The sequence below is a fragment of the Lonchura striata genome, chromosome 2 (genome assembly GCF_050655825.1).
Source record: "Lonchura striata isolate lonStrDom1 chromosome 2, ASM5065582v1, whole genome shotgun sequence".
Classification (NCBI taxonomy): Eukaryota; Metazoa; Chordata; class Aves; order Passeriformes; family Estrildidae; genus Lonchura; species Lonchura striata.
The window spans coordinates 66,793,128-66,814,174 of record NC_140704.1 but is presented as its reverse complement, the minus strand read 5'-3'; the positions used below and the strand labels follow the sequence as shown (position 1 = coordinate 66,814,174).

The window sequence follows — 21,047 nt, the reverse complement described above, 5'->3', positions numbered from 1 at the left end:
GCAAAGCCTCAGCTTGCTAATACTCAAATGAAATTTAAATACCTTTTATAAGAATCAAAATTCTTAGAATCAAAATTGAGCATGTTCTATGAATATTGCAGAAGGCTTCTATGCATGTCATGGAGCAGAATGGGAATCCACTTAAGAAGGCAGGATCTGGTTATATGCTGTATGCTGCCTGAATCAGACACCTCCCGCAGGCCTGGCATATGCCAAGTGCCAAGCACCTCAGTTTTCTCAGTAATTTGAAGACCAGAGTTCTTCAGGTCCAAATACATGATATGTTAATGCAACAGATTTCAGTAAATTAATCCTACAGATTTTGCTATAGTAACTTCAGTGCCATATTGCTCCTGTCTCCTTTATCTCAGTGGTATATCTTTTCTTGCCAGATGTTTGCAAAAATTTTTAAACACCCCTTCCTTCTGTTCTCCATTGCATAAGAACGCATTTAAGAGAGGAACTTTAGGATGCATTGATCCACTGTGTAGCTCAGACTTCAGGATAAGGGTGGGATGCAAGAGGACAGACCACTTGGTTTACTGCCACATTTAAGGAACTGAAGTTGAAAGATATTCTTTAATTAAGTGATGGGAGACACTCATTAACAAGTACATCTCTGTCATGTGCTGTCACTATTCTATGGATTAGGATAATCTCTGGTGTTTTGATGTCCAGAGTATATTGCCATCCTTGCTAGAGAGGGCAGGAGCAGGAATTTTTACTGACAAAAAGTGAGTCAGACTTTTAGCCATGAAGAAATCTTTCAATCTGTAAAACTGTAAACAAGACAAGATTTCCCTTCCTCGCCTCAAGTAAATCTTGTGCTTGCTCTTAAAGAAACATACAGAATCGTTTTAGAGATTTAATTGAATTGATCTTAGTACCTATTTAGAACTGTAGCTTGCCTGAAGAGGATGAGAACCCTTTCCTGTTGGATGTTGCAAGATCAACATTTTCAGAGATCTTGAAATCTTCAGAGTGTATTACAAATCCCTTGTTGAGTACTACTTTATACTGGGATCTTTCCTTTGCCCTTGAAGTTTACATGTTTGACTTCTTAGTCAATACTCACTGCTGAACAAGGTGAACACTGCCTAAATATCAGCACAAAAGTGTCATTGAAATAATCAAGAATCTGAGAAATACTATCATCAAACTGTATATTGAAAGCTTGCTGTATATTACAGGTTTGCTGTCGTATACAGGTCTTTGTTACCACGACCAAGAATTTTCTGTGTCCACCAAATCGAATCAAAGCATCACACAGGCAGGTGACACACAGATCAGATGCTGGTGGCCAAAATTAGATCTAGAAGGCAATGAGGATTTTATTAACAGTATCTCTGTTTGCATTTTAAGATTTGATGTTAAGTAGATTTTATTTTGCAGGTGATGGGGAAAGTGCCAACTATTTCTATTAACAAAACAGAAGGCTGCCACATCTACCTCAGTGAGGAGTCATTGGATTGTGAGATTGTGAGTGCCAAGTCATCTGAGATGAACATTCTCATCCCCCAGGATGGTGATTATGTGAGCGAGATACTTTTTTATTTTCCTTTCTGTTTCATACTACCCTTGGCAGTTAAGAGAACTTAAGCAGCTAGGAAAGAAATTGATGTAACACATATAATTGTGTCACCAAAGAAATGATCCAAAACAGTTTAATTTCTATGTGCCTGTATATCAGCAAAAGAATTCTTTATTTTGTGGGGCACAAAGTAATTTCAGAGATCAGAAATTATGTCTTTCCATTCTGATCCATAATGGCTTCATGTCCTATCCATCTGATCTTCTTTTTTTAGTATCTAAACATAATCCACCAAAGAAATTACCTTCACAGAAAAGCACTTAAGTCTGAAGATGATGAGGCTAAAACTAAGATAAATGTAATGATACTACAGGTGAATTAATACAGTATAATTGTTTTTTCTAAAGCTATTTATACATGTGTAACAGCTGTAGTACTTTGTACTATTTTCAACATATGTCCTTAAAAGTCACTTAAACTGGTGCATTTTTCCAGTTCCTTTCCCGTTCTAGTAAAATTTCCATACTGTGCACAGTGGCATTTCTAGTAAAGTCATGCTCTGTCACTTCACACACAAGTAGGCAAAGTGTGCTCCTAATAGTTCCCTGGTGTCATCAGCAAAGTATAATTGAAATTGCTGTGCATGGCCAGAGACAGAACTTAAATTTCTTGTTAGTCTTTTGGGATGAAATTTAGTACAGGGGTTTAGGCTTTATAAAATAAAATGTGTAATGAGAACTTTTGTGCTTCACATTTCCAAAAGTGACTGCTGGATGCCTTTACTTTACTTTAGACTTTTAGTTTTAGACTGGATGCCTTTATTTAGACAAGTAAAAAATTGTAGAATCAAAGAACACTTTATTTGATGTTATGCTTCATTTTGTGTACCCCACAAAGGATGCTGACTATTTTGAAGTGTATCACGCTTAAAATGACTGGGTTTTTTTTTTTTTATTTCATTCTTCCATATTACAGTATTGCTTTTGTCCTTAAAATTAGAATCCTGGCTTAATCTCCCCATCTAAATGCTCTCTACTATCTTCCAGCCCAGACATCAATGGAATCTGAAGTCATTTCTGACATGAGGCTTATTTACTTAGTTAATGCAGATAATGGTGTGAGAGAAATTATTGCAAAGTCGTACCATACCAAGGCTATTTGAAACTGGGTAGCAATCAGGCTTTTTCCTGTGTGGCATTGTAAAATAACTTCCTACGGTAATGAAGAAGGCTTCTCTCTAATCCCGGCATGTCTGAGCTATCAATGCTTTCGCAGTCATGTAGAAATAATAGTATTCCACCAGTTTTCATGAGATATCCCCTGTTTGTTTAACCATCATTGTTGCTTTTGTTTCCTACCAGAAAGAATTTCCGGTTCCTGAACAGTTCAAGACCGCATGGGATGGATCTAAGTTGGTCACTGAACCTGCAGAGATTGTGGGTTGACTTCCTCACACCACAGAGCACTTGCTGACCACGGATAGACTGCGGCCAGCACACACAAAGCAGTAATGTAAAGAACTAGAGGTAGCAGGAGTTCATGCTGCTCTCATAGGCCTTCAAGCATTAGCTCTGCATGCTAGGAACAATAACACATCTAGCACCCTTTTGTTAGGCAGCCCGGTCCTGGTCATGTCTCCACACAGTTTGCCTTCACATACAATTTTAATTCTGAATGGGAATGCAATAGGTTAAAACCCCACCCTCCAGTCACATCATTGGTTTGAAATTTTGTATACATTAAGCCAACATACTGCATGATAACACTTTTTTTTATCATCTTGCTTCAGTGCATTCCTTTTTGTATTTCTGCTAATTCAAAAACAGCATTAAGACTTTAAGGTGTTTATTTTTGCCTATTAAGCAATTCCTGTATGATGCAGTAAAAATGTACCTGTAGAAAGTATGCAGTTTCTTGCAGTACTGTGGCAATTATAATGTGTTTCATTTCAAACAAGCAAAAAAGGACAACTTTTACCACAGCAATACATTTTGCTAACTGAAAATGGAAAAAAAAATCTGGTAGTTTAATCAAAAACATTTTTAATCTGCATATTTAGAAGATCCAAATTTTCTGTGAAGTAAGATTTTACTGTGGTTCACAGACTTGCTGTTGCCCTCTCATTTCTTGCAAATTAGTTATTCTTTCTAAGGTAGGGGCTCATCAATGCTAAAACCTTGCAGGAAATGACTTGAAGGTTTTTTGTTCCTTGGATTTCTTTTTTTTTTTTCCCCTTTTTGTTTTTTTGGTGACACAAACTCTCAGTTTTTAAAATTTCACGGTTTATCTTGCATCTTATACTGAAAACCAAGGAAGACAGACACATCTGATGCCAGCTAGTTTCCCTTACTAATAAAGTTTCATTAAAGTATTTGTATTGTAACTCATCTTGTTCATTAAAAGTATCATCCTCAGGTTTTTCCCCCACATTTGGAGGAGTTACTCACTTTCAAATACGTTCACAAAGGAAAGCCATAGATTTATGCCATACTAATTCTGAGCCCAAATAAAGGGGTAATTTCTGGTTTAGCCCTTTGACTCTACAGTACCTACAGTTTTTTTTTTAACAAAGATGGAGTATTGTATACATTTGTACTATTTCAGCACATAGTACAAATAAAACTTTAAAAATTTTAAAAGTCACTTTATGTTTTTGATCATTTGTAATACTTTGTATCAGTGAAATCACAGTGAGATGCTTGCAGAGCTAGTTCCAAGCTAAACTTTGTGCCTAACTTACTTGAAAGTACATTAACTCTTAAGGGTTTTTAAGTATACCTTTGATTGTAAACCCTACACAATACAACCAGTAGTGCTCATTCCTTATGGTTTTGCTATCTGATGTTTAACCTATGTGTATAATTGTGTTTGCTTTAATATATATAATTTTTTCAACAAGTAAACTTCTTATGAAATAAAAAGGAAAATGTACTTGTTTAAAAACCAAGTTGTTCAGACCTTAACCTGTGACACCGTTTGTCCTGTAGGCTTTCTCTTCCTTAAGCCCTGTTTCAAAAGCTGGAGAGAGAAAAAGTAGCTTCTCCTCCCATTTCACTAAAATATCACCACTTTTGCTGCCATAATCCATCTCACAGTGAGTAGAGGATATTCTGTATGCTGGCAGGTAAATGTGAAGTGTTATGCACATAACTTTGGTGACAGCCAGCAAATTGAGCTTTTCATGATTCTCACTTGTAGGTACACCTGTATCTTCCAGGGATTATGTCTAGGGAGATGATCATGATGGTACAATTTGCCTTATATTTTTGCCTTTTCCTGTTGTTTCTCTATATGGCTTCAATCACAAGTGGTCCACTCCATATATCACTTGGATGTGCCTCATCTCTGAAGAATGGGCATCACAAAATTGTCATGATAAAAGGGTTGTTGAAGGGTTGTTTATTCCTTAAATCACAATCATAACGTGTTCCAAAAAATAATCTCCTTCAGGAGAATTCTGGCATGAGATACTGACTCTTCCTTTCAAACAGCATCAAAGAAGGGACAAGGCATTATGCAGCAGCAGGATGCCACTTACTGCTTTGGAGGCACAAACCAAGTATCAAATCCTGATGATAAACAGAAAGCAGCAAGACAGCCCTGAATCACTACACCGGCAATTTCTTATAGTTCCTCTGAAGAATTTAACTCCCCCATCAAATACAAAGTCTGTGAAGGCTGATCTGATTCTTTAAACATTTGAAGGCAAACTCCTTCATGGCAAGACCTTCACCTTAAACATTCACATTAAGTACATTTCTTTGACTGGTTTCTTAGCAGAAATAGGTCCTGTGCAGTAACAACGTGTGCCTGACAGTCTGAGCACACCTCAGACCTTTGTCAGAGGGCAGAAGTTTAAAAAAAAAAGGAAGAAGGCCTCGCATGGACAGACCCAAGGCAATTACTTCAACTTAAGAAACGGATACCAAGTCAATGCATGACTGGACAGCAGAAAAGTAGGAGAGAGACTTCTAAAATAGATTATATCCAGTCAACCACACAACAACAACAAATCTATAACCACCTTTTGTCATTTCAGTTTGGTCATTGTAAAAAATACTTGTCATACATTTCCGGTAGGTTGGACTGTTCTTTCCCTGCAACCTGTCATTAAATTCAAAATTACAAAGGAGTGTTAAATCAACAAAGCTCTGCTTCTACTTTACATGAATTTGTGTACAAATTAAACACTCTTTTTGTGAAAAGTCAAGTTTATCTTAAAGAATAGAAATATCCAACAAACTGCAGAAAGATGATTTGATGAATCATCTCAACCATGAGCAGTTGCAGCCACCAAGTTTTCAACAGCAAGACTGATCTGTCTGATCTGATGGTTGATTCCAGCAAGGAATGAACTGCTAAATGTTGAGCATCCCTAAGGTCCAATTGATCTTTTTTTTTTTTTTCTTACTGCGTGTTGTCACGCAAGATATACCCCTTGATTTCTGCATTACACTGTACTAATAATGTGGTCATGCCCTAAAATCAGTGCCACTGCCAAAACAGAAAACAGTGAACGTGGTTCATATATTGATATGGAAAAAATGTGTATGGTATAATTAGCCAGTTCATTTCTATAAATCTGCACTAGTACAGATGCTGTTAATCAGACAGTAAAACACATGTAAAAGGGAAGTGTTGCAGAGGATAGATAGATATGATTGTTCTTGTAGCTAGCCGAATGTCACTTCTGCCCTTGGATGAATCCTGGAGTGAAATGGACTGTTCCCTGGAGTGAAATGGACTGTTCCATCCTACCCCCCAAAAGATTGTGGCTCATCCCACACCTCTGTACCTGCCCCTGAAGCATCGCAGTCTGTAACCCCATTGGCCCATGCCTTGTCCCAGCCCACCTGGGAGCCCCTGAAAAGGGGGCTCAGAGGGGCCATGTGGTCTCTTGGCCCTCTCCTCCTCTCTTGGACTTCCTCCCCCCCTGGGCTTCCCCTCTCCTAAACCCTCCGTTTCTCTCTCCCCTCCCCCGTCCTCCTAAGCCCGGCCACGTGCTACGCCTGAGAGCACGAGGCTTGGGCATTCCTGAATTCTCCAATAAACCTCTCTCCCCAAGAGCAAGCTTCACAGATCTCTGCCTCCCTACACCCCCACCGTGCAGGAGAATAATCTTCCCACAGGGAAGGTGAGTTTTTAAGTGTCTAAATGTAAAGAGCTTTTTTCCTATGAAAAGCTTCAATAGATGTTAAACTTTCTTAAACAGACTAGAGTGCAAAGAGAAGGAAGCCAGGCTCTCTTCAGGGCTGCCCATTGACAGGACCAAAGACAATGGGCACACACTGAAACACAGGAGATTTCCCTCTGTCCGTCAGGAAACTTTTCAGTTGCAAGTGACCAACACTAACACAGGTTGCTCAGAGAGGCAATGGAGTATCCAGCCTTAGAGAATTCAGAAGTCCCATGGACATGGTCCTGTACAACCAGCTCTAGGAGGCCCTGCTCGGGCAGGGGCCAGGTGGACTCCAGAGGTCCCTGCCAACCTCAGCCGTTCCTCATTTGTGATTCTCGCTTAGTTGTTCCAAATATTGGTTACTAAGAGCCCACGGAAATTAGAAGCATCGAGGTAGTAACTTCAAGTACCCACCAGATGGCAGGAAACAGCCAAGGCCAGGCCTTCGCAAGCTTTTAATGACGATCTGCACTACTGCAGCGTTTAAAAGGGCGTGAATACTGTTTGCCATGGAGCTGGGGAATTCTGCCCTCTAAAAGTCACTGGAAAAACACTTAATACTACTTTGATCTTGAAATTATCATCTTGGTAAAAGTTTGAGTGGGATGAACGAGGAAGAATAAAAAAAAACCTGCTTGTTACCAATTATTAAATAGATCTTTTGGGTTGGTTTTCCTTTTTTTTTTTTTTTTTTAAACACTGCTAAGCATATCTACATTTAAAAAATACCTGATTGAAATTAAAAGTCATATTTAACAGAGACATTGAAGATAAAGGAGTAAATAATTTATTTGTTTGAAAACCAGAAATCTTTTCCATGTGCTAGAGACTTAGGCACTTGCTAAGGCTTCTCTGTGCCACAGTTATTTTGCAGACAAATCATTTTTGTTCTTAGTCCTTCCTGAATCCTCGGCATATCTGTGGATCTGCAGGAGTTCCTTGTTACTGCACTATGTGTTCATCACCCTGTGCCTCACATATATTTCCTAAAGATCAAGCATTTGGGCATTTGGAATGCTTTAGGGGCTCAGTTCAGTGTGCACTCTTAGTGCACTCTCCTGATGTGCTGGTCAACTGGGCTCCTTCTAAAATGTGGAAGCTTCCAGACAAATGGAGGTAATGTTCAGTCAATTACACAATATGCTAGCAAGCACAGCAATTACCAAGAACATACGAAGCAGATTCAGTTTCCCTTCTGTAGGGATCTGAGCCCAACTGCTGTGAAAATACTGTCCAGAAGTAGCTACTGCTCTCTGAAGATGCCTGTAAACAGGCCCCTGACTTGTGATAAAATCCCCCTCTTACTAGTTAAAAGTCATAAATAATGCTCCCCAAGGAATGTTCTGACTACCAGAAAACAAAAACCTGCTCTGTCTTTATGGTTAAAATAACCCTGAAAATTCTTTTTGTGTGCCAAAAGTTCTGTAGAAGATCAGAGAACATTCCCTACTCCACCACCCAAAACTCAGTGATGACTTCTTAGGTTTAGCCCTTCTTCCCTAGGTCTTGCTGCATGCTGAGGACCCTACCTGATCACCACTGATCACCACTCTTGCTCTCCAAAGCCATGTCCCACTGCTGCTTCAACAGAGGCACCACCATATTTCCTCCCTGGGAAGAGAAGGGAATGTGACAGAGAAGGGAGTTAGGTAACTGGTAAGGCTTCCCAGTGCCAGATTCCCGAGTAAAGCTGTTTTGTTGTTACTCTTCCTTCAAACAAGGCCAAGGTAGAAGGCAAATAAAGGTGTTTAAGCACAACTCCTAAACCAGTACTAATAAACAGGCAACCACACAAAAAAACTTGTGTACTCTAAGATAGAAGTGGAAAAGTTTCTCCTTTTTTTTTTCTCCAGCTGATTTGCTATGACATTTTTATCAACTGTGACCACCAGGATTCTGTTTTCTTTGTATTCCACTTGAAGTTGCATTCTTTGTATTCCACTTGAAGTTGCATATATTAGGAAGAAGTTACTTCAGTGAACTGTGTAAGACTTTAGAGCCAATCTCTCATTCAAGTTCCTTAGATGGATGAGAGAGATCAGTTTCAAAGTGAAAGGTTAAATTAATTTAATGTGGGAGAAAGTTGTACCATTTTCCACACTAAATGTGTAACATTTTACATTACGTAAATGCATACATATGTTTTTTGGTGCAAGTTTCATGTTCTGTATCTGGCTGCTTGCCCCAACAAGGGGAAAGGTTTTCATTCTTTGGTGACTGTGTATAGTTTCAGTGATGAAGAATCTCTTTAACCATCATTTGCATTTAATTTCACTCTGTACATGATCATAAATACCAGATACAAATCTCTAAATAACATGAATTGTAGCTACTGGGCCCAACAATAATTAACCACTTTGGAATGACAAGAGCTTGTTGTTGATTAATGTCCAACAACTCTCTTCCAAGGACTCTTTAGAAGAGCTCCTATTATTAGAATATTTCAGCATGATGCAGGAGATGCGATCTGTTATCCCCCGAGCAAAAGAAAGAACTGAACTTCAATGCTTTGGTGAATCCTCGGTTTTAAAGATGGTTTAAAACCCTTGAAAACAAGATGCTGGAAGGCATATCAAAAATGAGCCAAGGTACAATGTCTAGCTCTGTACAACAGCCAGATTCACAGCACATCAGTGTTCATTACCTCCTGATGACCATGAAGGATTCCCCACTCTAGAGTGACTAATCAGGTTTTTCAGCATTACCTACACTTAAAGAGTTTAAGGTGAGATTCCAGATTCCCCTTAAACCTTAACTATTATGACACCAGCTTTTAGAAAAGTGCTTACCTCCTTCTTTTGATTTAGTTCAAAACATTTCCTCTTGCCTAAATCTCATTTCAAGGGAAGAGGATATTTAACTGCCAAGGCATTCAACTACTTACTTTCATCAGCTGGTACAATGAGCTGCCCACCCACAAGGGAAAGCAATGTAGCAAGGGATTGGTGCTGCAGAAGGCTGTAAATATTGACCTGTGTGGCAGTCTGACACAGCAATGAAACAAGAGCCTCAGTCGTCAAAAGCCTAAGCTGTGTGTTTCTCACTACTGGCAAGCCATGTTGTCACAGCATCTCACATGTGTCCCAGAATAGAAGAATCTGAATGCCTGCAGAATTTGTTGGTCAGTTGTGGGGTATTTTTTTAAGCAGAAGAATGAAAAACTAATAACTGAAAAATTTGGGCATGAGGAAACATTATATTGTTACCTGTTAGTCCCCTGCTCTCTGCTGTCAGTGATTCTGTTTCACCTTGAATATCCAGAATAATCTCATAGTGAGTTCTAGCTATGCCTGTGTAATGCTGCTGCTGGTGAGCCTAAAATTTACATGTGACTGGCAGCACTATACAAAGTCTCTGAGATCTTGTAATTGTACTTTAAGGCTTGATCTGGCTTTCAAAACCCGTGGCCACAGAGGCAAAAAAAAAAAAAAAAAAAAAAAAAAATATATATATATATATAAATAAAAACGCTGGACACTATTTGGTCCTGAAGGGTTTGTGGAAAAAGAAATTAAATAGACTGCAAGTCATGAAGGAAGAAGTGAAATATTATAGGGAAAGAAGTCTTGTTATATTACATTTATTGTCAGTTTTTCAAAACAGTTTTTCTATTAGGAATTAATAGATGGCTTAAAACCATATTTTCCTCTATACATGTGTCTATCTTCCCTCCTTTCTTTTTTCCTAATCATGCTAAAACTTGCTGTGTTTCCCTAAACATTTACCCATATTGATTTCACCAAGGTCTATGTTACAAAACATACCAGTGTAATTAAAACTGTAATGAGTGCCAGCACCTTACATAACTGCATTATATTGTACGGGTCACTATTTGATCATCACTTAGGCAATTCATCTCAGCTTGCTTGTATTAGAGACTCACTCCACACAAACTTCTGGGACAGAAAGAGTGGAAATTTCTGTTAGATACACAGGAAAAAATCTTTACTGTGAGGGTGGTGAGGCAGTGGAACAGTCTGCCACAGAAGCTGTGGATGCCCCACCCCTGGAAATGTTCAAGGCCAGGTTGGATGGGGTTTGGAGCCACATAGCCTACTGGAAGCTGTCCCTGCCCATGGGGCAGGGATCTTTAAGGTTCATTCCAAACCAGGCCATTCTATGAGTCTATGATTTTATGAAATTACTTCATTTTTTAAAATTAGGTGAGGTTAAGTGGGAAAATAGTTCATCAGGGAGAGGGAGAAACTTCTGGTTTTGTTCAGCTGTGGCGTTGTCTTCAACACGGGAAACATTCCAGGTTCACAATATGTATTACTTGTTAATTCAGTATTGACCTGTGTTAACACCTCTGTTCAGACAGAACTCTTGGTCTGGTTGAGATGCTTAACAGAACACAGAAACCTTAAAGACTAGAAGTTAGTTAGAAGAACTGTGTTTAACCTTGCTGCTGGCTCTTTATTCAGCATTTGAGGGGATCAAGTGCTCTGAGGAGCGGCTGAGGGTGTTTAGCGTGGAGGAGGCTCAAGGGTGACCTTACCGCTCTCCATAACTCCCTGAAGGAGGCTGTAGCCAGGTGGGGGTCGGCCTCTGCTCCGGAGAGTTTCAGGCTGGACATTAGGAAGAATTTATTCGCAGAAAAGGTGATTAGACATTGGAATGAGCCGCCCAGGGAGGTGGTGGGGTCACCGTGCCTGGGGGTGGCACTCAGTGCCCTGGTCTAGTTGACACGGCGATGTTCAGTCACAGCCTGGACTCGATGACAGAGGTCTTTTCCAACCAAAATTACTCTGTGGATTGTGGGGGGTTTGTCTGTTTGTTTTGGTTTTGTTTGTGAGTGCTTGTTTTTGTTTTGGGTAGGTTTTTGTTTGGCTGGCTTTTTTCCTTTTTTTTCAGAGGACGAACACGATATGTGATAGGGGAAAAGATGAAAAGGGGGAGATAGAGGAAGAAAAAAACCCACGAGACTAATACAAGAAAATAAAACCGCAGAACGCGCACCGTGAGGCGCTCCGGCAACCGCCCCGTCCGCGCGCCGGGGCAGCGGCCGCTGCCTCAGCGTTCGGCGCTACCATCTCGTGGCGGGGGCGGGGGGGAAGCTGTGGGTTGTGCTGTTTCTCCCCGGGCGCGGGGCTCGCCTCGTCAGGCTCTTCCTCCCCACTCAGCCGCGATAAGTGGGAGAGGCGAGGCGCGTCCCGACGCACGCGCGGTGAAGGCTCAGTGACCGCCGCGATGGAGGAGGCGGCGGAGCGCGGCCGGGCTGGCGCTGGGGCGGCGGCGATGGCGGAGGGAGGCAGCGCCGCCGGAGAGGAGGCAGCCACCGCCAACGCCGCGTCCTCGCCACCGCCGTGCTCCCCTCCGGAGGGTGGCGGGACGAAGCCACTGAGCGCGGCGGAGTACGCGCGGCGCGTACACCAGTGGCTGTGGGACTCGTACTGCGGGTACCTGTGCTGGCAGGGCTGCACGCCCGCCTTCCTCGCCGCCGCCGCCGCGCAGCCGCCCCCGCCCGCCGCCGCTGCCTATTACAGCCCCTTCTACCTCTTCGCTCCGCCGCCAGCACACGCGGCCTCCGCCGGGACGGGACCCCGCGGCCCCGGCGCTGCCGCCCCAGCCTGGCCGGGAGCGGCGGGCGCGGTGTCGCCCCTGCCCAGGGCGGCCGCCGGCAGCGCCGCCGGCACCGGCGGCAGCGGCGCCTCCCGGGACGCGGGGCGGCCGGCGGGTGAGTGGGGCCGGGGCTGGGCCTGGGGAGGAGCAGGAGCCTGATGAGAGCCGCGGCTCCGGGAAGCGGGTTCTGGAGAGGGAAGCCGGGGGTGTGCGACGTTGGGAGTCGCTGCGCTTCCGTTGGCTGCGGCCCCGGGCGTGTGGCTGTGCCTTGTGACACGGGGTGACAGCCCTAATACCGAGGTGTAAATCCAGAACCTGATGCATAAGCAGGTTTGGGGAGATTGACTGGCATATGCAGCTTACAGCTTCAGTGCTTGTAAAGATGTTTTTGTCCTTAGGAAGGAGTTTATTTTTTTTTTCTAGTGGAAATTATTCTTCTGGTTACAGGCTTGTAGTGTATCTAGCTTTATGAGCAGCCCGTCTGTGTTATGAAATCTAAACTAACTCTGCCTGTTTCAGTGAGCTGTTGGTACTCAAATGAAATAATTTTGTCTAATCGAAGCAGAGAAGTGAAAACATGCTGACATTGAACAAACTTAGGCAGTGGGACCCGAGATAAACAAACGTCTGTTGCAGCTGTAAACATTGAAGGCAGTGCACAGCAGGCCTTCTCTTTATATTTTTCAGGAATAAAGCAAACTCACTCTGATCACATCAGAGGTAAAACCTGGAGCAGCAACAACTCCTCACAAGTCGAGGAGTGCCTAGGTCACATTCCTTGAATGTTCATACCACTGTGAGCAATGGTAGAAAATTGTGGAGGAGAGCACTGCTGACGGACTTTGGAAAAAAGCCAGAGCTCATTTCTGTCTGCAGGACAAAGTACGACACTGACGATCTGTGACATTATTTATAAGCCTAGTGGCCATATGTGTGTGGAAGATGTTTTTTGTTCCTTTTTCCTTATTTTCAAGGGAAGGGAACCTAGCCTCTGAGCTTGCCTCTTTCTTATGAGTTTAGGTAGATGTTTTTTAAACATGGTTAGGAGACAAAATAGTATTTTCTGTAATTATGCCCTGATTCTATTATAGTTTGGTTGTGAACGGATATTACCAGTCATTAAAGGGAGGGTTGGACAAAGGCTAGGCTGAAATGATTCTTGGAATTTTGCTGGTTTATCAGGAGCTAATTCCATATGTTAAAGGTTATTTAGGGCATGAATAACATTTCATGATGCTGAACATGGTTATTCTGAATATTGCATACTATTGCAACACGCTTGGCCTTCTTGGGTGACTAGGTATGTGATGCAGTAATACAATACAGTTATAAACAAAGACTGTGGTGCTGATGCTTTGGCTACAGATGGATATATCTGGAACAGCTAAAGGGATTATGGCTCCTTCCCTGCTGTAGATTATTGCCCACACAGCAGTGAGGCGAAGCAGGGCAGGTCGTGTATCTGTCCCTGTGCCACTGTAGTTTACAGCCCGTGTGCTTACATAAACTGAAATAAGTGACAGCTTATGCTAATGTTGCAGATTTCAAACTGGGATGTCAAAAAGTGGGATTGTTAACTGCCTTTGCCACTTCAGTCTGCCTGCAGGTGTGTGTCAGAGCAGTAAAATTTAACAGCACTCTGGGCAGTGGCAGGCTCTTCGTGGACAGACACCATGATCTAAGATACTTCTTGCCTGGTCCCTCCCTGCCTTAGTGCAGGAGATACTGCTCATCTGCTGGGAACAGTAGGGCAAAGGGTGCATCCAGGCCCCAGTTGCCCTGTGGCTGACTGGTGCAAACCCCTCTTAAGCACTATGTGGATGCAATATCCTAGACATTGAACTAGATGGATGTTGCATTTGGCTGGCCTTGCTGAATAAATAGTAACCCTTGGCAAAAGAGTGGATTTTTGGTATGATGAACAGCTTGAATCACTGCAATGTAAATCTGCCAGAGTCTAAGGGTTGCCAAGGTTTCTTAATGTGATGGAGTTAACCATAATTTGAATACTTACTTTCCTAGCCCCATGTAGCTTCTTCTTTAGGCAGTAATTTAATTTAATTTATTCAATCGTTAATAAATCAGTCCCTGCCACCAACTTCAACAAATGTGCTGATTTTGACAGAGCAAGTGAAAGCTGTCACCTGGCACTGTGTGCTCAAGCCAGGACTGGGAGACTGGCTATGTTCCCTCCTGCCTTAGTTGAAGAATCTCTAATTAGAATTTAACAGAGAACTTGGACAGGCTTTGACAATGCCAGTGAAATCCATTTTAGTATTATACATGTTGTGGTTTGACACTGGCCCAACACCAGGCACCCACGAGAGTCGCTCACTCACCCTCTCCTGCCACAGCTGGGTAAAGGAGGGGAAAAAGAAAAAATTGTTAACAAAGGCTTCTTGAGTGAGATAAGGACCAGGAGGAATATTTCAAGGGAAAAACAGGCTCAACTTTAGTTGCAAAATGAAATTTATTACTGGCAGAATCAGAGGAGGATAATGAGATGTAACATAAGCCTGTAAAACACCATTTCACCCCCAGCCCTTCCCTGCTTCCCACCGACAGTGCAGGGAGACAGTGTGGGGGTTTTGGTCAGTTCAGCACCGAGATTTTCTCCTTCCACTGCTCCTGAAGAGAGCAGTGAAGCACTTCCCCTGTGAGACTGTGGGGGCAGTTCTCCGTGAACTTCTCCAGTGTGGATCCACTCTCACGAGCCGCAGCCCTGCCAAAACTGCTGCAATGTGAATTCCCCCCACAGGCAGACAGTCCTCCCAAAACTGCTGCAAGGCAGGTCTCTCTTTCCACGGGGTGCAGTCCTCCAAGGACAGGCTGCTTGGCCGGGAAGCAGGGACCCCCACTCTCCACTGGGTCTCCCACTGGATCACAGCCTCCTCCAGGCATCCACCCACTCCAGCATGGGCACCTCCCTGACAGGTTGTGGGTGGATCTCTGCATCCCCTGTGGATGCCCATGGGCTGCAGGGGCTCAGCTGCTTCACCATGGTCTCACCACGGACTGCAGAGGAATCTTGGCTCTGGTGCCTGGAGCACCTCCTCCCCTCCTTCTGCCCTGACCTTGGTGCTGCAATGTTGCATATTCTCCTCTCTTCCTCTTCTCTAAGTAGAAGCAAAACCCATTAGTTTGTTTTGATTATCTTCTTAAAAATGTCATCACGGAAGTGTTACCAGTTTCCCTCAGTGGCCCATTTTTGGCCAGCAGCATGCCCATCTTTAGAGCCATCAGCCATTGGCTCTGTCAGACATGGTGGGAAGCTTCAGCAGCTTCTCACAGGAGCCATCTTTGTGGCCCCCTGCCACTACCTAAAACCAGGCTACTTGATACTTGTGTGATCAGTGCAACAGGTATGAAATAAAGCTGTATAAACCCAGGTATGTTAAATAAGAGCTGATTTCTGCCTGATTCTTCTTACCCTGTTTAAAAGTGCTGTGGGCTTTTGGCTTGGCTCTCACAGCTCACAGGGCCATGGCTGGCAGCATCAGTCTCAGCAGCTGAACTGGGGAGGCTTGATCTAAATGAAATTTGATGATGACTTTTGAGACTGGAGACTGATGTGATTTTTTTTCCTCTTTTGTCCTTTGTGTGGGGATAAGTGTTCTCAGAAACAGTAATAAAACCAGTCCCTGTTTCCACAGGTTCCATCTGGTAGTAGAAGGGCATTTCTAAGTGAAGTTTTGATGTGAGTCAATACATGTTTCATGTGAGAGTCATGTTTGTCCTTTGGAAAATAGAGGTATAGCTGGGTCCAGATGAAATTGATTTGCAACACTATTTCTTGGAAACTTTCTAAGACACTCTTTAATGTTTTCTCTGCTTAAATCACCTGAGCAACAAAAGCTTGTGACTCCTTACTTCGTGCCCATTTGCAGGTGGCCAATTAGATAGGAGAATGTGTTAAGTTTTCTGGCTGGGGGTAGAGCAGTATGCTGTGCTTTATTATTAGTGTGTAGAAATCTTTTATGTTGAGTATGACTGATATTTTCATCCATTCCTATTTGTATTTCAGTGGAGATAAAATAGGATGTATTTTACTCTGAGGACTGGTACTTGGTATACACAGAAGCCTTGGTGCTGAGGGATAAAAAAATTATGTTAGGTCTGATTTTCTTTTTAATCTGACCTCTTGGATTTACATAAATCTGTTCTCTATGAGATTATTCTAAACAAAGAAACACAAAAACTGATGCATTTTCAATGTACTTCAGTTCTTTAGCAGGGTATGATTTTGCCTGTAATCCTAATTATGGGAAACTCTGTTCTGAAACAGTTAAAGTTCTTCAAGCAGCTTTGTCTAATTCAACTTAAACAATTCAGATTATTTTTTATGCATACATTTTTAGAAGTTTTCTCAAAGAATGTGTGAGCAGAGCTCTTGATTATGTTCTTTTAGAGAGGTTCATGTGGGTTGTGCTTTAGATGTTAGTGTTAACTTTGTGTTAGTGCAGTAAAATCTGGGTAATGTGAACTATTTCTGTTGCAGGTCGGGAGTTCCTTATCCCTTCACTGGCACACAGGTTCATAGCAGAGATGGTGGATTTTTTTATTCTATTCTTTATAAAGGCAACCATCATTTTAAGTATTATGCACCTCAGTGGAATAAAGTAAGTTGAACAATTTAAAGCTTTCTTACATAACAGCTTTAAGCTTTTCATGCTCTTTGAGGTGTCAGGTTGTATTTATGGTATGTTTTTGCACATGATATCATTAAATAACTAACAGAAGTTGAGGAAAAAAGCCACCACTAGGCTAAACTCATTGTAAATACATTCTGATTGTGGGTCAGCTGATGGAAACACAGAATTTGTACTGGTCTGTAGGCTCACAAACTCCCTATTAAGGAAAGATTAGACTTGCACATTTATGGAAGCGGGGGGAATAGCAAGATTACTAAAAAGTTCTTTATAATTTTCAAAGAAAAAACATTGACAAACTTTTTAAACAGCCTTTGAAATATACTAGATATGACTAGGATTAACTTAACTTTCTGTTTAGTATCTTCTATGTATTTTAGATTTCTGACCTAAACGATGCCAACCCCCACCAAAAAAAAAAAAATCTGATCAAGCAGATCAGATGTGTGTGTACTTTGAAAATACAGCCTGGTTGCTAGGAATGCTGCCACACTGCAGGCTTCACTGGGTGTAAATTTGGTTTCTTAAAAAGTGCAAATAAGCAATGTGTATGTCAACCATACACTAGAGTGAAAGATTCGTCATTTCACATTTTTGTACACAGATGTAGTAATTTGCCTCAAACACTTCCCTTTTTAACTGCTTCTTTAACTGTCGATATCTTACTCCTTAACTCACTTATTCTGCTTTGGGTTGGTGTAATCAAATATTTCAGTCTGATTAAGAGATGATCTCTTGGTGCAGTTGGTAATTCCACTACTGTCCAAACACATTTTGGAACGCAGGCTTTCTGCTCAAGAACCATCCAAACATTGCCTGACTGTAAAGTGATAACAGATATACAGATAACACCTTCCAGACACCTTCACCTGTGGCTTGAAAGGGGTGTGGAAGAGGTGTTACCTCCTGTAACGTGGTAGCTTGTGTTTCCATTTTGCCTTTAGTAGGTGGGGAATGATACAAAGTGAAGTACTGGAAAGATGGGGAACAACTGTATGTATATTGCTGCTGTAAAGTAATGAAAGAGTAATTTACAGCATGTTCAATATGAATAGTTTTGTGAGACAGTTGCTTAGAAAGGTCAGAGAAATGTTCTGGCGGGGGTTTTTCTCCTTGAGAAGCATGGTGTGCTTGGGGTTAGGCTGAATTGTCATGGAAAACATAGGTCCTCACAGGCTCAAGACAGACACTTCAGGCCAAAGCTGTATTGAAGGGAAATGCTACATTGTTGAAGGTTGTGCTAGATTGTTTTTTAATTCCTGGGTTGTTTTGGGTTTTTTCAGTCCTTAAGTCTGAATAAAAAAGAGAGCAAGTAGTGCAAATAGTAAATGGACTGTTTCAAAGTGGTACTGCACAGTTCTATGTGAGCCCTAATTAGATACATGAGTGAAAAATTCTTGCCTTAGTGTGTTGGAAGTATATCCATTCCAAGTATCAGATAAGAATGTTACTGTGGCATTTATCTTATGAAAATACACCATTAACTCCAAATGGATGCTTTGCATAGATCTGTTAGGCTAAAAACCATAAGGTTGCAAATGCTTTGTTTGAATCCTCCTATTGCATACCAAGGTACCTCCAGACAAATATGGGGGCTGTAAAGAATGAGAATGAGGAGCCCTGATGAGAACCCTGATCATGTAGAGGAGGATATAGGGCTCCCCTGATTCCTTAGGGAAACTGCCAACTTCTCCCTTGCATTCGTAAAGAGTGCCCTTTTCTTCTTCCTTGAGTGTTTGTGTAACAAGATACTTGGAGACTTGGATGCCTTCCATTTATAGCAAGTTAGATGATTATGTGCAGAATCTGTTTACCTCCCAAGAAGTGTGAGAATTTTCAGAACAATTCTGCAGCTTACTACCCAGGGACACCATTGTGCACAAGTGGTAATAAAGAATGATCTTTTCTTAATGAAAAAAACAAAACAAACTAGGCAGTAACTCAGAATGAAACTGAGTGTTCTGAATTTTAATGGCTTGTTTATTATCGGAGAGGGCAAGGAGCTTTTGTTATCTTATAATACCAGAATGGAGGGAGTGAATTCTGGTATTAAAGGGGTAACACTGGTATTGGGAGGATGATTTTAAAGTTCAGTTTTATTTTGTACAGGGACATCTCTAAATTTGCCATGCATTACATTATAGAAGAAATAGACGAAGATACATCCATGGAAGATTTGCAGAAAATGATGACAGTAGCTCTCTTCTACAGGTTATTAGTCTGCTTTTATGAGGTAATACTTACAAACATTAACTCCTGTAATTAGTAGTTGTGAGTTGTTGAAGTAACGGTTTTAAAAAATAATGTTATCATTGGCCAATAAAGTAAATCCTCTTAACAGTATTTTGGATTATGTTGAAGCTTAAGACATTCACATAGTTCTGAGGATAACCAAGTTTGGGAGACCTGTCAACAACATGGTGCACTGTGGAATTAAAATAACCTTTCTTTTATAGATAATCTGCATTTGGGGAGCAGGTGGAGCAACCCCAGGAAAATTCTTGCTTGGACTGCGAGTTGTGACGTGTGAAACTTCCGTACTTATTGCACCCAGCCGTGTGTTAGTCATTCCATCTTCTAATGTCAGTATGACAACGTAAGTTCTGGCTCAGTCTCGTTGCATTCAGGTTAACAGTGTCAAGAGCGTGTGATTTGGAAAGAAATTCACTGTTGCTATATTGTTGACCTTTTCAATAATCAGATTGCAACAGCTATTGTCAGATTCTGTAGTCTAAGAATAAAATGGTAATTATTCAGCCACATGGGAGTATTTTTCAGGGTAGGTGGTTAAATCTCCTCTAGAGCTCGACTTCTGTGTTGTACAAAACTTGGGCACTGAACCTGGAGGTTAACTACTAATGTAAGCAGCAAAGTGAAAGTAAGGCACTGAATGTTCTATTCTGATTTCAGGTCCACAGTACGAGCTTTGATCAAGAATTTTTCTATTGCATCATTTTTTCCTGCGTTTATTACGCTGCTGTTTTTCCAGCATAACAGAACAGCCTATGATATTGTAGCAGGAACTATTGTGGTCAGAAGAAATGGAGTCAGATGATACCAAAAAATGAGATTTCCGGACTGGTTCTCAACATCCCCTCCAAACCCCAGTGAATAAAGACCTACCCCAGAACTGAAATTGAGGTGTCTGTTGGAACCTTCTGCCCTAATTAAATAGGAACTGATTCAGAAGCTAAAGAAAATGTGTGGTTCCTGTATGATGCCAGCAACTACCTTCGAAGTATTGGAGTTTTCGTAGACGCCAAAGAATTTTGGGAGAGAAAATATGAATTTAATCCAGGAGTATTAACCTCTGACTGATGAGACAAAACCTGTCTGCTTTAACTGCAAAAAGGAGCTGTTCTGTTTGTCAGTCTGTGAAAAGCAGATCCCTAGGAATATGCCACCTTAAAAGAAATGTTGCTCCTACAGTTTTGGATGTTGACAGATAACTAGAAAATTAAGTTATTTTCCAGGCAGTTGCCTGTCAAAGGGTAAGAGGGAAGAAATCTCTGCAGTATTAGACAGCAAGGCAAATGATGCTAATTGCCATGTATGTAGAGAGATCAGCAGTGGTTATCAGTGTCTTTTATTATTGCTTCACAGATCATATTTCCTCACCTTTTAAGTATTTTCTCACAATATTGATGTGAAATTTTTTTGCATGATTGTCTCAAGCACTGTCACTTACTTCACTTGTCCAAGCTAATGAAGAAGTGAAATAGCTGCTTTTTCCTCTGAGAAGGGTGTGTTACACTGCAGTGTTAGTGATCTGGTGTGTGTAAATAATTCTGGAGCCATCAACAGTACAGACCATGCTAATGAAAGGTAACTTTTTTGCTTCTGTTTGGAGTGAAAGCACTTGTCTATTTCTTGCATATAATGCACAGCAGAAGTGAATGTGTTTCAGGAGCATGCAGAAAACATTACCTGAAATGTGTTATGGGTGTAAATCTGCAGAAGTACAAATACTGGTTATTTTCACTTTATCATTCTGGCTAATTGTTTGTATATTCAGAATAACTTAAATACTGAATAAAGAAACCTAATATTTTGCATGACTATATCGCTTTGATGATTCATTTATTCTCATGTTATTAGTAACTCAGGAAATTAACGTAAGCAATAT

The 21,047-nt window shown here is 41.5% G+C and overlaps 2 protein-coding genes and 1 long non-coding RNA gene across 5 annotated transcripts in view; 2 read left to right on the top strand and 1 right to left on the bottom strand.

Annotated features, from left to right (window-relative positions):
- Positions 1-4,474, top strand: part of CAP2 (cyclase associated actin cytoskeleton regulatory protein 2) — a 67,508-nt gene extending 63,034 nt beyond the window's left edge. For both annotated transcript variants that reach the window (XM_021552979.4, XM_021552986.4), the window contains 2 exons: positions 1,393-1,533; positions 2,893-4,474. In XM_021552979.4, the coding sequence (XP_021408654.1) occupies positions 1,393-1,533; positions 2,893-2,976 (225 nt within the window). In that variant the 3' untranslated portion in view covers positions 2,977-4,474. The remainder of the gene's footprint in view (positions 1-1,392; positions 1,534-2,892) is intronic.
- LOC146768283 (uncharacterized) overlaps positions 1-11,822 on the bottom strand; it is a 29,942-nt gene extending 18,120 nt beyond the window's left edge. Inside the window, exons 1-2 of one of the 2 annotated variants that reach the window (XR_014953342.1) lie at positions 11,209-11,822; positions 8,240-8,321 (exon numbers count right to left, since the gene is read on the bottom strand). This is a non-coding gene — a long non-coding RNA (uncharacterized LOC146768283). Of the gene's footprint in view, positions 1-8,239 lie in introns of both variants that reach the window. The other variant, XR_014953341.1, reaches the window with a different exon arrangement.
- A 63-nt stretch (positions 11,823-11,885) lies between these two features.
- FAM8A1 (family with sequence similarity 8 member A1) lies at positions 11,886-20,982 on the top strand. The gene is made up of 5 exons (XM_021552965.3): positions 11,886-12,387; positions 16,771-16,891; positions 19,031-19,154; positions 19,378-19,517; positions 19,832-20,982. Exons 1-5 carry the CDS (start codon positions 11,901-11,903, stop codon positions 19,974-19,976), a joined length of 1,017 nt encoding a protein of 338 aa, XP_021408640.3. The 5' UTR covers positions 11,886-11,900; the 3' UTR covers positions 19,977-20,982.
- The last annotated feature ends 65 nt before the right edge of the window (positions 20,983-21,047 follow it).

What these genes read in the sequence shown, in the direction of transcription:
- FAM8A1 (XM_021552965.3), top strand. Translation starts at nt 11,901, where the DNA reads ATGGAGGAGGCGGCGGAGCGCGGCCGGGCTGGCGCTGGGGCGGCGGCG. An exon ending in GGACGCGGGGCGGCCGGCGG is followed by an intron (nt 12,388 to 16,770) that starts GTGAGTGGGGCC and finishes TTTCTGTTGCAG; the next exon opens with GTCGGGAGTTCCTTATCCCT. An exon ending in TCTAATGTCAGTATGACAAC is followed by an intron (nt 19,518 to 19,831) that starts GTAAGTTCTGGC and finishes TTCTGATTTCAG; the next exon opens with GTCCACAGTACGAGCTTTGA.